This window comes from Rhipicephalus sanguineus, chromosome 4, assembly GCF_013339695.2.
Source record: "Rhipicephalus sanguineus isolate Rsan-2018 chromosome 4, BIME_Rsan_1.4, whole genome shotgun sequence".
Lineage (NCBI taxonomy): Eukaryota > Metazoa > Arthropoda > Arachnida > Ixodida > Ixodidae > Rhipicephalus > Rhipicephalus sanguineus.
The window spans coordinates 200,957,997-200,974,431 of NC_051179.1; the positions used below are offsets into that span (position 1 = coordinate 200,957,997).

Sequence of the window (16,435 nt, forward strand, 5' to 3'; positions counted from 1 at the left end):
AGAAGCTTCAGCACCTGATGTGAGTTGTGAACAGGAACATCTGTTCGTTAGCCTTATTCACAACCCGCTGAAAATTGTAGAGTTGGCGATGGAGATGGCTACAATTGAAAAAACACTTAAGCTAAGGGCCAGGCAGTACAGCTGCGGCTTGCCATTTTTCGCTCCAGGCAACGGACGCCAATGCACTCGACGGTAATAGTATTCATTCTAAAAAGACAGGGTGTGCAAACACGGACACAAGAAAGAAGTCAGGACACCACAAACGCATAAATGTCGGCGTTTGTGGTGTCCTGACTTGTGTCCGTGTTTGTCTTTTTAGAATGAATACTTACCAACTAGCTCAGCTCTCTGTTATTCTAAGACGCTAATAGCCTCCATGCGATTATTTGGGCTGTAATTGGGGATGCGCGTTTATTCCTTTACTTTTGATGCGATTGGGTTTCAACTACAAAAACTGTTACCTCTGCTCATCGCAGGCTGTGACGCGATGTTTAGAAACCTCACAATTTCTTCAGACTGTTCTGTAAAGGTTATGGGCAAGAGATGAGCAACCAAGTTTTTTCCAGACCTAACATGAGAAGTAGCTGAGTGGTCTAGTTGATCATTCATACTGAAGGTAAACAGCACAAAAAAAGCAAACACACAGTACGAGCTGTTTTTGCTGCTTTTGTGTCAGTGCATTTTTTCCTGTTCTTTTTTTTTTGTAGCTGTTCTCGCAGATACTTATATGGCGCATTTATGTCAATAAAATTGAGTTGGAAGACAGTGCCTGTCCTGTGTGTCTTAGTTTACTGTGTCTTCACTAAGCATATACCAACTAGCCCTAGAACAAGTTTTACTAATTAACTTGTCCTGTGTGTGTACTTTTCATAGCCATGCTTCTTTTGCGGTTTATCTTCAGTACTAGACGAGAACCAGCAATAAGGCTGGAAGGTTCGATAAGGCATTTATAAGAGCCGTCCGCTGCGGTGATGTAGCGGTTACAGTGCTCAGCTGCTGACCCGAAGGCCGCGGGTTCGATCCGGCCACGGCATTCACATTTCGATAGAGGCGAAATGCTAGAGGCTTGTGTACTCTGCATTGTCAGTGCACGTCAAAGAACACCAGATGGTCAAAATTCCTGGAGCCCTCCACTACGCCATGCCTCATAATGAAATTGTGGTTTTGACATGTAAATTTGTGACATTATCATTCTAAGCCAATGCATTTCACGGATGAGCAGATTACTTGACGGCCAACAACTGTTCTCGCCGCTATCACTGTACAGTATGAATTGCTTCTATGACATTTCATTTTCCAGGCGCAAGTTCACCCAGTAAGGAGTCCCGTATTTCCTAGTCATTCGGCAGCCTTCTTCACCGGCACAACCACGTAACAATACTGCAATGTTGCGCACTACATAAGGACCAGCCATGACTGTCAGCACCGTAAGCCCCACCTTCTAGGCTGGTTTAACTACTGCAGGCTATTGACCCTCCAAAGAAACCCTTGAACAAATCAGCATGGACCTGCTTGGCTTGTTCCTAATGTTGTCTCGCATGATCAAATGGATAGTAGTGGTTCAAAAAGACAGGGCGTGCAAACACGGACACAAGAAAGAAGTCAGGACACCACAAACGCCGTCGTTTGTGGTGTCCTGACTTCTTTCTTGTGTCCGTGTTTGAACGCCCTGTCTTTTTAGAATGAATACTTATCCACTAGCTCAGCTCTCTGTTATTCTAAGATAGTAGTGATGATAGACTACCTGACTCACCACACCGAAACGAAGGCATTACCGTCAAGAAGGGCACTGGAGGTTGCAAGAAGATTCTTTGTCAGGAACGTCGTTCTCTTGCATGGTGCATCCGAGGCCCTCATTACCGACAGGGAAATGCTGTTCACTGCAGAGGTCACGCAGCAGATACCGCATGTCAGCCACATGTGTCATCGCTGATCCACCGCCTGTCACCCCTAGACAAACGGCCTGACAGAATGTTAAGCAAGATGCCGATATGCTCGTCATGTATGTGTATGTCGAGCACAAGATGTGGAACAAAGTTCTCCCCTATGTCACGTTCACGTTTAATACACTGCAAAAAAAAAAAGATGCACACGACCCCTTTCCAACTTATTTGTGGCCGAGCAGCCACCATCCCGCTGGATGCCACGCTACCACACGTCGACGACGAGAAAATCGACAAAGATGTTGCCAGCTTTCTACAATGTGCCGAGGAAGCCCGCCAGCTTGCCCGAACACTCGTCAAGAGGCAGCAACGCACTGATGCCCGACATTACAATTTGCGATGGCTGGAGCAAGACTTCGCATCTGGTGTGATGGTGTAGATGCCAATTTGCCGTCGCGGTCTCAGCAAGATGCTCGCTACTGTGGTCCCCACGAGATCGCATGGTGCCTAAGGCCGCTCATATATGAAGTTGTCCCTGATCGAGTTACACGCTCTCAACGACGATCAAGCATGTCCCGAAGTTGTCCGCGTCGTGCGCATGGAGAAGTTTTTTTCGGCATTAGTAGACTCGCTGAAATCTTTTGTTTTGTATGCAGCGAGTGAGTCGCTGTCATTCACTTCGCAGCGCCGTGCCGCCGGCTCAATGCACATTTCCTATATGCTAGAAACCTACTTCCACGATTTGCTGTTCCAAGTTTTCTTTTGAGAAACCAGAATTTCTTTTTTAGCATAGATGCACAAGTAGCTGTTATCTGCGATGACCAGGTAAGTTTGTTCTGTGTTACGATGCCTCGGTAGACAGGATACCTAGGGAACGGAAAAGTAGCTGAGGATGGCAGCGAGTTACATGGAGCAGTGAAAATAAGGGTTTGAGACACAAAAGTTTGAGGCGATAAAAATTGGGCTGTATGCTTCCTCAGTATGTAGAGACACTAAGTGCGAAGTGTTGGACAGAGCATACGTTCAGAATATATTTCAATTCGCTTCCAAAGTGTGCCGAAATGCTCATTCTCACGAGCAAGACCTTTCACTAGCACAACTGACATCAACGTCACTGTAGGAAGCATAATGAAAGTTTTAGTGATGTCGTATCACATTAGAGTGACGTGCAATGAGTGGTGGCCTGCAGCACCGCCACACCGGGCAAGCCTAGAGAGCATCGGCTGCAGTTGTGAACCTACATTCACTCATTCTTCTCGGCATGTTGCCGAACTAGCCAAGCTCACTGGCATTTTGCAAAGTGCTTTGCATTGTCACACGAACCTGCGAAGACGACATGAGAGAATTTTAGTTTGTCCGCAAGCTTGAGAAGCTGGCTAGGTGGTGCCATCTGACGGCTCTAAGATGAACCAGGCAAGCACAAAGTTGGGATGGCAGATGCTACTTATCTGCTGGTGTCGATTCTTGGCAGTGGCACAGTTTTGAATGCGGTGCTTTTTTAAAAATTTTTTCATCAAGGACACTTGTTGAGAACAAAGATGTGTTTGTAACTGTGGTTGTCCGAAGCGTCAGAAGGTGTCGGTGCCATCTTTTGGTAACTTGCTATTCCACAAACACCTCTGCATATACCGCAATACCGTATGCGCTAAAATTATCTATTAGAGAATTTCAGTGCATACGGTATTGTGCCATCCTGATGCTTTCGACACTCGTTAAAATTCTCTCTTAAAAAAGTTTATCAGGATGGTTGCTTGCACGCATGAGTGACAGCAGACGATGCAGCAGTGTGTGCGTCACAGCTTTGTGGGCCCACGTTTCCGTGATTTCCAGACAGTGACGTCACTGTCCGACTCGGCGCCCGGAACCAGAGGTCCTTCAGATAAATAATGAAACATTGAAATATTTGCCAAGAGTATACGAATCTTTGAGCATGTGTCATGCTTCCTGGAGCAATAAGAAATGTTTGAAACATTGAACGCACAAGAGGGCAATGTGATGCCTTACCGCCTTCAATTTCCCAACGGATAAAATGGAATGTGCATATTCTGCCTCGTGCAGCAAGCCCAATGGAGTTGGGAAAGCTGGTCCGTATTTGTGGGCAGCTGGGCCGACGCCACGTCTCCAGCAGTCGTGTGCACGAGCACCGAGGTCCCTATGCTACGCTGAGTGATGTGGACGTGGCCACCTTTGAGCGTCTCCTGGGACCATCAGCTGTGCTCACTGAACCTGCAGACATGGAGGCTTTCAATGTGGACTGGCTGCGCACCTGCCAGGGTGAGTGCATTCCTTTAACTGACCTCACTAGCTAGATAATTACATTCTGCAATGGATTATCAAGAGGTACTGCACATGACCTCAAAAAATACACACTGCACACGAATAAAAATGGCTCTTGCAACGAGGTTCAGGAGATGATGGAGGCCTGGAGAGATGAATGTTCGTGTCGTTGGAGCAACTATGTTCATCTCTCAAGATGGCACAGTCATGTCCGTATAAAAGTTATTAAAGTAGCCTACTGGGCTAGCTGGTTATTCATACTGAAGTTAAACAGTGCAAAGAAGCCCAGCCACGAAAAGCAAACACACAGGGCTCTCCTGTGCATTTGCTTGTCGTGGCCGTGCTTTCTTGCACTGTTTATCATCTGCATGCAAGATTGAAATATTGACATGTGAGGAAGTAAGTGGTCAAGATGTAAAGCTTGAATTATTTGTTGGGCTAACTGCCGTATTCACAAACCAACCTCGCCCTTATCTTTAGTGCTTAAAACATTGATGGACGAGGTGAACAACATTTCGGCTCCCACGTGGCTGTGGCTTGTCATATCTGTGTGTCTGTCTTCGTAAAGTTTTGCACGACCTAAAATGCTGGACCAACTAGCGCGATCAAATTGTCTTCTAATCCACGCGGGAACCTTGTTTGCAATGAAGGGCCCTTCACTCTGAAAAAGGCTCCCATGTGAAAGCGGAAATGTCCGTAAGCATTTTTCACCGTGGTTGGCATCCATTAGTGTTTTGACCACTGTTCCGTTCTGACCGGACGAGATTTCGTCAGACCCTCAACTTCACCGCATCTTCAGTGTGCCTGATCTCTTTGGCTCCTTATCGCGTTTCAAGAACAGACCTTGCCCTGAGCGGCCCCTTTTGCCCAACTTAAAGGGGTCTCGCACAGAGCGCAGGGGCAGAGCTACGTGGAAAAGTAATCCAGAATACAGATACATCGAAATACATCTGCTGCGAGCCTAAAATACACGTGCTCAGATATATTCTTCTTTGGCGTAATGTGATATATATCAAAGATACTTTTGCAAAAAGATGAAAGATGAAAAGTGTATACCGGAATACAGGTACTAGAATACTTTTTCATTTTGGGGATGCTGATTCTCCGGAAAGACATTTTATTAAATGCAACTTAATATCATGAATAATGTTGCAGCACATTGAAACCTCCAATTCAAGAATATCGCTCGAATTGCTAACAAGCATGGTTCAACTTGCATGTCAAACGTTCCATAAATAAAAAAAAAAACGATGTTACTCGAAAGCAAAACAGTCGGGGTCTGATAGTGATTGGGTACGTTAGCGTGAACAATCTAAGCAATGTAAGGTTGAAATCGAAGCAGCCAAAGATAAGTTCTTTAACAATGATATAACAACGCTTTTAAGAGAAAATACTAAAAAATTCTGGAAGGTAATTAACCCCAAACCTTCTTCGTCATCCCAAGTGTCCATTTCCAAAGACGGTGTACTTCTTTCACCATCACGCGTTGCAACGGAACTAAATGAATTTTTTGGTTCTGTATTCACGGATGAAAATCCCATTCCGTCGGACCTTAGCTTCACGACTCTTGAGTCGGTCATGGACGATTTAAATATTTCGTACCAAGGTATTGAACGCGCTATTGAAAGGCTCTCAAATAATTCGGCACCCAGCCCGGACGGCATCTGCACCAAAATGCTTAAGATAACAAAGCCTGTTATTTCTCACATTCTAGCAGCTGTTTTTCAGCAATCAGTTGATAATGGAAGCCTACCAGATGCCTGGAAAATTGCCCACATCACTCCTATTTTTAAATCAGGTGACCCCTCTATGCTTTGTAACTATAGACCAATTTCCCTAACAAGCATACCGTGTAAACTTTTAGAGCACATTACAGTCGAACTCCGCTACAACGAACTCCGCTTCAACGAAATTTCCGGTACAACGAAAAATTCTCGGTTCCCCGTCAACAGTCCATAGGAGTCAATGCATAAATATGCTCGCCACAACGAACATTTTTTCTGCTGCCGTTCCGCTTCAACGAAATTTACCATGCCATTCTGGGCTCAAAAATTTAATTTACTGTGCAAAAAACACAATCTCGGACATTTTGATGCATTTTAGAACATAAAAATACGAATTCAAAGTCTAAATCGCGTGTTGGCACCTCCAGAAACCGCCGCTGTTGATTGAGTATGGGGTGCGCCATTCCTTGATGGCGACGGCGATCGGACTGCCCTGCTTTCGCAACTGGTTTGAGTTGCTTCTTAGTCGCAGACAATCCGAAGCCAAAACTCAGTTGTCCACACTGAGGTGCAATCGCGGAACGATTCCTTTCCCGATGCTTTTCCAATGCTTTTCATGCTTTTCGCGCTTCGCTAGTGGTCAAAGCGACGGTACGTACGCGTTATCAATGCGAGCAGCCCTGGGGTGCAGTCGCGGAACGATGCCTTTTCCAATGCCTATGTTTTTCGTGCTTTTCGCGCTTGGCCAGTGCGACCGGTGGTCGGAGCAACAATTCGTCCACGTTATCAACGGGATCAGCCAGCCACGAGTGGTGGATAAGAATAGCATAGAATAAGGCGTAAGTCATCGCTCCGCGATAGCACGCCTGCATCTCGCCGTTGTCGGCGAATAGCTTGTGTTAGCGTATTAGTGCAACTGTGCAGTTTGTGTTGCGCGCCCGTGCCTGTTTGGTTCGTTCGCGGAAGCCGCGAACGTTGTTTCTGCGTGCTTTTCAACGTGGCGTCGCTATGCATATACGAGAATCGCGTCGTGACGCTGCTGGGGACGCAAAGGAAGCAGCAGACACTTTTTGAATTTTGGAAATAAAGGTTTCTCTGTTCTACTAGCTCAGGTCAGCCATATTTTTTTTCGATTTCACTTCAACGAAATGTTCGCTTCAACGAACATTTTTCCGAGCACCGTCAATTTCGTTGTAGCGGGGTTTGACTGTATATCATCTGCAATTATGACATATCTAACCACTAACAACTTCTTCTTACCAAGTCAGCATGGTTTCCAGCGTGGCCGTTCATGTGAAACTCAACTGTTTGAACTAATAACCGATATTCACGAAGCCATACACAATAAGCAGTCATTGATGCGCTATTTATAGACTTTGCCAAAGCCTTTGACAAGGTCCCCCATAACCGCCTAAATATGAAACTCAACGCCCTGAACATCAACCCTTAAGATCTCTAATTGGATTGCTAATTTCTTGTCTGATCGCTTCCAGTCTGTTTTTGTTAATAATACTTTCTCTCCATTAATAAAGGTAAATCAGGTGTTCCACAAGGTACCGTGCTCGGGCCAATCTTATTCTTAATTTACGTCAACGATATAGGTAACCACCTGTCATCCCCAATCAGACTTTTTGCAGACGATTGTGTCATTTACAGACAAATTACTAACCATACCGATGTCAGTGCACTGCAGTCTGACATTAACCAAATCACCCGCTGGTGCTATCAATGGCAAATGGACGTTAATGTCTCAAAAACGAAGTACATTCAATTTACGAGAACTACCAAACCCGAGCTACATTCTTACATGATTAACAATATGGTAGTTGAAAACGTGTCCACAATAAAATACTTAGGCGTCCATCTTACACAAAACCTCTCATGGAATGCTCATGTTGATGCAATAACTAGTAAGGCTTCAAGAGCCCTAGGATTCAATAAACGTAACTTGCACTCTGCCAACCAGTCCACCAAACTTCTCGCATACATAACTTTAGTTCACTCAAAAATGGAATACGCCACCCTTATTTGGAATCCTAACCAGCAATACCTAATTCATAAACTTGAGGCCATCCAAAACAAGGCAGCCCGCTTTATCACAGGAAAATATTCACGGTTCTATAGCATAACAGCAATTAAAACGTCATTGAAGTTACCTGCACTAGAAAAGCGTAGGCTTATCGCACTACTGTCTCATTTCCACAGACTTTATTTCAGTGATTCATCGTTCTTACAGTCGCAGATTAAACCAGCTCATCGCATATTTCCACGCCTGGATCATGCATACAAAATACAACCCATGTTTGCGCGTGCAAACTTCCTTCGTGACGCACCACTGTTTCTTGCAATTTATCATTGGAATAAACTACCAAGTGATGTTGTAAGTGCGCGCGATCACGACACATTTGTTAGCAAATTGAAGGAGATGTGGAATATCGAAGTGTAAAATTTTGTAGCTATCTTTTGTTTAGTTTAGTTCGAATATTACCTGTATTATTGCATACCTTGTTTCATGCCTTACTGAGTGCTACATTGTATTACCATGTTTTGTTCGTATGTAGACTTTTTGTGCTTTTTGGATTTTCCTTTTTTTTCATGTTCTGTGTAAATATTTCCTTTGTAAACATAACCCTACAGCATTGTAACTACCCCCCCCCCCCTATGTAATGCCCCTATGGGCCCCTAGGGTATATGAATAAAGCACAGGTGAAATAATAGAAAGTACATATTTATTTTTGCACCCAAGATCTGTTTTGCTGAGAAGGTGCACTTCACAGTAGCTTCTCAAGTAGGCTGCCACCACTGTGAGAACTGAAAGCGTGCAAGGCCCGTCTTAGGGCAGTATTCATGAGGAGAGTCATAAAGAAATGTCTGGCACCCTGAAAAAAAATTACGGGTGCAGCACCAGCCTCGAGAGACAGTAACTTTCATCGGCCGATGCCGACAATACTGCCTTCGCCATGCTGCTGTCGGCGATGTCCGGTGCTCTCTGGCATGGACCATTCACTACGTGTGACTGGCCTTTCCTTCTCTTAGCAGTCTGTGTTTCCTCACTGGAAACACGTCAGCTGATTTCCGGCAAAAAAAGTAATGGGATACCATGTCTGGCACAATATTGCTATATAATCACTAAAACATAAAAGTATTTCACTACTAAGATAAAAATACATTTTTCAAATATATCTCGATACAAAACTATAGATGCTCAAAAATATCCCTGAGATACTATCGTGATACTCTTGTATCGTGATACTGCCCAGCCCTGATCCTGCAGCACTTTTCTGAGTTATTATCGAATGACTTCTTTGAAGGAGTTTATTGCCTCACGAATCGATGAGCACAAAAATTGTTAGAATCCATCGAGTATCAGCGCAGTTATGGTGATTTGTCGCATGCTTTAAAGGGGTACTGACACCTTTTCTTTTGAAGGCGAGTTTACTCTGCCATACCAACCTCCTGCATGCAGAGACGGCTCTGAGCAAGTGTGAAGCTCAGCAAATGGTGATAAGATATTTTAATTTGATATTAAAGTCAATTTTTCCATGGCGCACCTACTGACATCGACACTAGCTTGATGTCAGGCTACAGTACTAATTCCGGTGACTTCATGCAGCAGTCTGGCTGGTTGTGGTGACGTCAGGTACCAAAACTTCCAAGATGGCCGCTTGTGCGTCATCAAAACTTCCAAAATGGCTGCTTGTACGTCACCAACGGAGCCACGGCGCGGAGCGGCCGTGGAAACGTCACTACATATTGTGCGAGCACGTGACGAGAAGCTCATATCGTGTTGTGACATCAGGGTACAGTGGGAACCGAAACTAGTTTTTAAAAACATACTGCAATTACTTTTCCAGGGCGCAGTCGTGCTTAGCACTACCTTTTCTAGGCTCTTGGTGGCTTGACCTTTCATTTGACGCAAAAAAACGACAACTGAAAGTATTCGTGTCAGTACCCCTTTAAGCGCTTTCTCTCTCCTTTTGTAGCAGCGAGTGCACTGAAAGCTATGCAGGGACAAGTAGGCAAGAAGCTGCGTCCATTCTTAAGCGTGTGTCTTGACCTTGAGCACTTTTTCTTTTATCTCTGAACACGCAGCTTACTTTCAGTGCGATCACGAGTGCGCTGGTGTAATTCCATACTGCGGTAATTCTAGCACTATAGACCTACTCCAGGTTACTAGACAGCGGTAGGCACCGACAATATATTTAGGCACTTTTGGCGACGTCGCGATGCGTAAGCTTCATCCAGCTCGCCCAGCCTGAAGCTCACTACTGCTTTCTATGATAACGTGACGCCGCAGCAGCTGCAAAAGCTACCTCTGACCACTGTGTGTCTGAGCACCTCCTGCATGTTTACAAGCGGCAGCCACAACAGAGGTAGTTTCAGGGGCCCTAAGAGGGACTCAGAAATCAGGAAATAAATGCTATATTGACGTGCAACTGTACAGAAGGATGGAAAATAGGGTGTGTTGATATGCTTGCATGATGAAATAAAATGGCGTGAAAGAACAGTCACAGCAGAAGGAATGTAGAAAAAACAGGACAACTGCTGACTCTCAGCTAAACTTATTTACGGAAGAAATGTAACATATTAACACCCAAAACACACAACAAGGAAAAAACAAGCAAACATGGGTATGAAGCAAGATCTGGCGACAAGTGTTTATGATGCAGGTTCTTCTTATTGTTGGTAATAGCTCTCTGTGGTTGAGCCTCCGAGAGTTTTAATAAGGACAAGGCCATTTGTTTAACAGAAACCACACAAAACATTTAATAAACAAATAAAGCGAACAACTATCTATCTACATAAAATTAAACATTTTACAAAAAAAAGTCAATGCACACAATAAAACACTCCTAACGACAAGCTAAATGAGACTCAAACTAAGCTTTACAGTTCATCGCGGACGAGCGGCGGAATAACTGGTGGTCAGTCTCACCATGTCGTTTATGCAGGCTGACGTTTGAGAAACGGGAATGCTGTGGCTCCCGCTTGTAGAGTGGTTGCGACGTGGAAAAGGTGGCTACTGGGCGACCCCTTGAGATGCCCGGAGGAGCACGGCTATGCGCCTGAACGCAGAGCTCGGGCCCGTAGCCCAACTGCTGCTGCTTGCCTGTTGGAACCGAAGTCCACAGGCCTTGAGTAGTGTCCGAGTACCATGGTTAAGGTCTCCTCGCACAGGAGCGAGGCGGCAGGAGGCTCCGACCGGTTGAAGCCCTGGAGGTTCGGGTCCGCAACCCGACTGCCCATCTTCAGCGCCCGGTTCGGTGACCACCTTCTCTTCGCCACGTATCCTCGAACTCTCCTTGGAACCCTCTGAGGCCAGGCTTCTTCTGCCCTCGGGTACACTTGTCCACTCCTCATTGGAGACTGCTGGATCTCGGTGTTGGTAAAAGATTGGCCCCTGAGATGATCCGTGTTGTTTTCTTATTGGGCCACTTGTCCGTCGAACCCTTACGCCTCGCGCCCTCGTGAAGGTATTCGTCGTCGTTGTCTTCCATTCAGCACTGTTCTCATCTCCGCGCGTGCACTCCTTGTCGTCTTTCTTTTTATCCTCCTCAGACCCACAGTGAATTTAGGGTCATGGATTTTTGTTAAACTTTCAGAACTGCTTTTTCTGAGTGCAGAGGTGAAAAGTGTCACGTAGTTTTTCAATATATTATGTTACTTGGCCGCAGCACGTTGTCCAATATATTGTACATTGGGACTCTAGGGGGATCTTTTGGGGAAACATATAGTAGGGCGTAGTTGAGGCCAGTGACCAAAAAAAAAGGACATCTCGCAACAGAAATATACTTTTATTTGCTGCTTCCAAACCGAGAATACAATTGTTAATGGTCGTGTAAATTCCAGTCCGCAAATCTTAGTTTAAGATGAGTGGGCATTTTCAAAGCATCGCCGTTCCTTCGTGATGCAATGGAACAGTTAGCACTTTACGCAAAAAAAACTTTGTTTTCATGTTGCAACCTGAAGTTCATGAAGTAAACACGAAGTCTTCAGCAGAGTCGTCATCACTGTCCGAGAGGTCCAAGTCTGAGGTGTCCCGCTCTGCAATTCTCTCCAAGATTTCCTCAGCCGTGGCATCACTCACACGGGACCTACTACCTACAAAAGAAAATGCATGAAGTGTAAGTGTAATAACGAGAGAACTGCAGCGAAAAACGTATTACTCTCTGTAGAGCGGCAAGAGAGCACACGCGCGTACTGTCGTGTTTTTGTTGTCATTGACACCCAATGTCCATTATATTTGGACATTGTCAAATACGCAACGCATGCAAAAAACTACCCCCATTTTTTGCTCAAATATGAATTTCTTGGTGTGCTCCAACGTCTTACGAACACAAATCAATGATTAAATGCGCTTTAAGACATCCGAGAATGAATATAAATGCACTTACTTCTTAGGCGGCAGCCGTAAAAATTGTTCGTGCTCAATCCCGCCATTTCGAGTGCTCCTGAGAGGCGGGAAACACACCGACTTTGACCACATTCACTAGATGGCAGCGCGGGTCCCACAAGCAGCCGAGGAAACACTTTCCGGGAGGAGGCAAGCGCTTGGAAAACCGCGGTGCGCTGTGTTGCAATGTCCAATATATTGGACAAATTTCCCATTGCCGGGTCTCAGGAGGATATTTATGATGCGCACTTTTCAAAGGTGCACAATTCGAACGCGCACTTCACTCATCACAGTGCTATCATGAAATGCCATTTCTTTTGATGGTAATGCAACTTAAGGCCAGCTTATGCATTGCTCCACCTTACGCTGAATATGTGCTGCCTCCATCACCCACTTCGTGTTTAAATTTTTACGGCTGTACGAAATTGTTGTTTTTGCTAACATTGGTGAGCACTTGCATTGGGCGCAATGGGTAGACACTTGTTATTCTTCAGAGACAGCAGATGCTCTCTCGGCCTGACATTGACACAGTGGCCCGTTTGCCCCATGTATGCACGGCCACACGAGAGCGGAAAGGAGTACACAATGTTCATCTTGCAATTCACATACTGATTTACGTGGGTCACCTTACACTCTGATTTGGTGGGCATGTCCTTCCCACTTACGTGTCTCTCGACAGCCGGGCAAACAAAACACCATTTACCCAGAGCGGAAAAGCCACTTGACTGCACCGGCCCATTCTTCAGGCCATGGGACAACTTATGGACATAAGGAATAACTGTGTTGTATTGACGCTAGCCGCTGAAGTCAGCATATTGCATAGCCTGATCAAGCAACCCTGCATTGAAGAGCGCCATCAGCTGGGGGCAGATGTACATATATAGCAATGTTATTCCACTTGTCTTCAGTCTTGTGTTTGGTTTCGTGATCGCAATAAAAATGCATTGCCGATACCGCCCTGTGCCTACGTTTCTGCGTCTTCCGCATCGTCCGACCGACGCCATTTAACACTGGCGATGACGATGGGATGCGACAGAAAGTCAACGGACACCGCCGCAAAGGAAAACTAGCCCCGGCAGCTCCGGTGCGTACTCGTCACGATGACGGCCGCTGCTGCAGACGGGATCGAGGCCTTCGACATCACACACCTGGAAGAATGGGAAGACTACGTGTAACACTTTGAATTCTTCGTGGAGGCACAGAGCATCATAAGCGCTGCCGAGAAGAGGGTGACATGTTTCAGCCGATGCGGTGCCGCCACCTTTCAGCTGGCCAAGGCGCTAGTGGCGCCGGGCCACTTAAAGGATACGTCATTCGAAATGATTCTCACCGTACTGCAGGACCAGCTTGCGCCGAAACCACCGGAGCTGGCCCGGCCAAGGAGGTTGAAAAGAAACTTCTGGAGTGTAGGCGGCGCGCCGCTGCTGAAGCCGACGACCGCCATATTGCTCCAGGCAGAAAACGTGTGGGTCGTCGCTTGAGCCCGCATGGAAGCTCCACAGATGGCGAATTTCTCCACTCTGTTGGTGACAAGCAAGTTTTGTTGATGTATCATTTTTTGGACTGCGATCCACTTGATAACCACATTTACAATTTGTTGAATATTGCGAAGCTGTACACAAAAAACGCCGGGCCTGCGCGCAGCGCGCAGCACAGTCACAGCGAAAGCTGGAAGAGCGGCCTTTCTAGAGCCCATTCTAAACTCTCTTGGGGAAACTAATACAAGTACACTTGCAAGGTACCCACTACGCCGCAAATCATAATTTTTTGAAGTAGGGAAGCAATCACTACGCCAATATTCGCCTTGCTGCAGATAAGCGAGGTACCCGCTATACATCTGTAAGGCATTATTTGAACTTTGTTCATGCTGCCTGTGGCTGATGACGATGAAGAATTATGGCTAAGCCTTTTGTAATGGATTTGAAGCAACTAACGATCTGGTCACTCGTTACGCAATTAGCAATGAGTGACGCCTGGTCGTTATTTTACTCTTCTGACACGCTATATTACACATTTAATGCGATTCCTTGGCCGACATGACGCCTGTAGGGATGTTTTTGCAAAGGAGTTCGTCACTAGCGTGGCTCTGTGGTAGAATACTCGACTGCCACGCTGAGGACCCTGGTTCAAATCCCATCTGAGCCTGTTTCATCATCATCATCATCAGCCTGTCTACGCCCACTGCAGGGCAAAGGCCTCTCCCATGTTCCGCCAATCAACCCGGTCCTGTGCTCCCTGCTGCCACGTTATACCTACAAACTTCTTAATCTCATCTACCCACCTAATTTTCTGTCTCCCCCTCACGCGTTTGCCATCTCTTGGAATCCAGTCAGTTACCCTTAATGACCACCGGTTATCCTGCCGACGTGCTACGTGCCCGGCCCATATCCATTTCTTCTTCTTGATTTCAACTATGATGTCATTAACCCCCGTTTGTTCCCTGACCCACTCTGCTCTCTTCCTGTCTCTTAAGGTTACACCTATCATTTTCCTTTCCATCGCTCGCTGCGTCGTCCTCAATTTAAGTTGAACCCTCTTTGTAAGTCTCCAGGTTTCTGCTCTGTAGGTAAGTACCGGTAAGATGCAGCTGTTATATACATTCCTCTTGAGGGATAGTGGTAGACTACCATTCATGATTTGATAATGCTTGCCGAATGAGCCCCAACCCATCCTTATTCTTCTAGTTATTTCACTCTCATGGTTCGGCTCCGCGGTTACTACCTGTCCTAAGTAGACGTACTCCTTTACAACTTCCAGTGTCTCGCCACCTATCGCAAAGCGCTGTTCTCTACCAAGATTGTTCCACATTACTTTAGTTTTATGCATATTAATTTTCAGACCTACTCTTCTACTTTCCGTATCCAGTTCAGTAATCATGAGCTGCAATTCGTCTCCCGCGTTACTCATCAATGCAATGTCATCAGCGAATCGTAGGTTACTGAGATACTCTCCATTGACTCTTATCCCTAGCTCTTCCCAATCTAGGGCCCTGAAAACCTCCTGTAAACACGCGGTGAATAACATTGGAGAGATCGTGTCTCCCTGCCGTACGCCCTTCTTTATTGGGATTCTGTCGCTTTCTTTATGGAGGACTATAGTGGCTGTGGATCCGCTGTAGATTTCTTCCATTATGTTTATATAGGCTTCGTCGATGCCCTGATTCCGCAGTGCCTGCATGACTGCTGATGTCTCCACCGAATCAAATGCCTTCTCGTAATCTATGAAGGCTATGTATAGGGTTGGTTGTATTCCGCGCATTTCTCTATCACCTGATTGATAGTATGAATATGGTCTATTGTTGAGAATCCTGTACGAAATCCTGCCTGGTCCCTTGGTTGATTGAACTCCAATGTCGTATTAATTCTGTTAGCAATTACTTTTGTAAATAGCTTGTAGACAACCGAGTAAGCTTATGGGCCTGTAATTTTTCAGGTCTTTGACGTCCCCTTTCTTATGGATCAAGATGATGTTGGCATTCTTCCAAGATTCTGGTATCCTCCCCGTCGAGAGGCACTTCGTATACAGGGTGGCCAGTTTCTCTAACATAATCTCTCCACCGTCTTTCAACAGGTCTGATGTTACCTGATCCTCACCAGCTGCTTTGCCTCTTTGCATTCCCTTTAGGGCTTTCTTTACTTCTCCTGTCAATACTGGTGGGATGTCAGATTCCTCTGCGCTATTACTCCTTCTTACGTTATCATCCTGAATGGCTCGGCTGCTGTACAGATCTCTGTAGAACTCTTCCGCTACCTCAACTATTCTATCCATATTGTTTGTGACCTTGCCTTCCTTATCCCTTAATGCATACATCTGATTTTTGCCTATGCACAGTTTTGTCTTCATAGCTTTGAGGCTTCTTCCGTTCTTTAGAGCATGCTCAGTTCTCTCCATATTATACTTTCTTATGTCGGCTACTTTACGCCTATTGATTAACTTCGAAAGCTCCGTCAGCTCTATTTTGTCTGTTGCATTTGAGGCTTTCATAGCTTGACGTTTCTTAATGAGGTTTTTCGTCTCTTGGGATAGCTTACCAGTGTCCTGTCTAACAACTGTACCCCCGACTTCCACTGCACACTCCTTGATGATACTAGTCAGATTATCATTCATTGCGTCAACGCTAAGGTCGGTTTCCTCGGTTAAAGCCGCGTACCTATTCT

General features: G+C 45.6%; 1 protein-coding gene across 1 annotated transcript in view; it reads left to right on the top strand.

Annotated features, from left to right (window-relative positions):
* Nucleotides 1-16,435, top strand: part of LOC119391027 (D-2-hydroxyglutarate dehydrogenase, mitochondrial) — a gene marked incomplete at its 5' end in the record, with an annotated part of 375,425 nt that overhangs the window by 19,131 nt on the left and 339,859 nt on the right. The window contains 1 exon segment of the mRNA XM_037658733.2: nt 3,942-4,157. Within this exon segment, the coding sequence (XP_037514661.1) occupies nt 3,950-4,157 (208 nt within the window).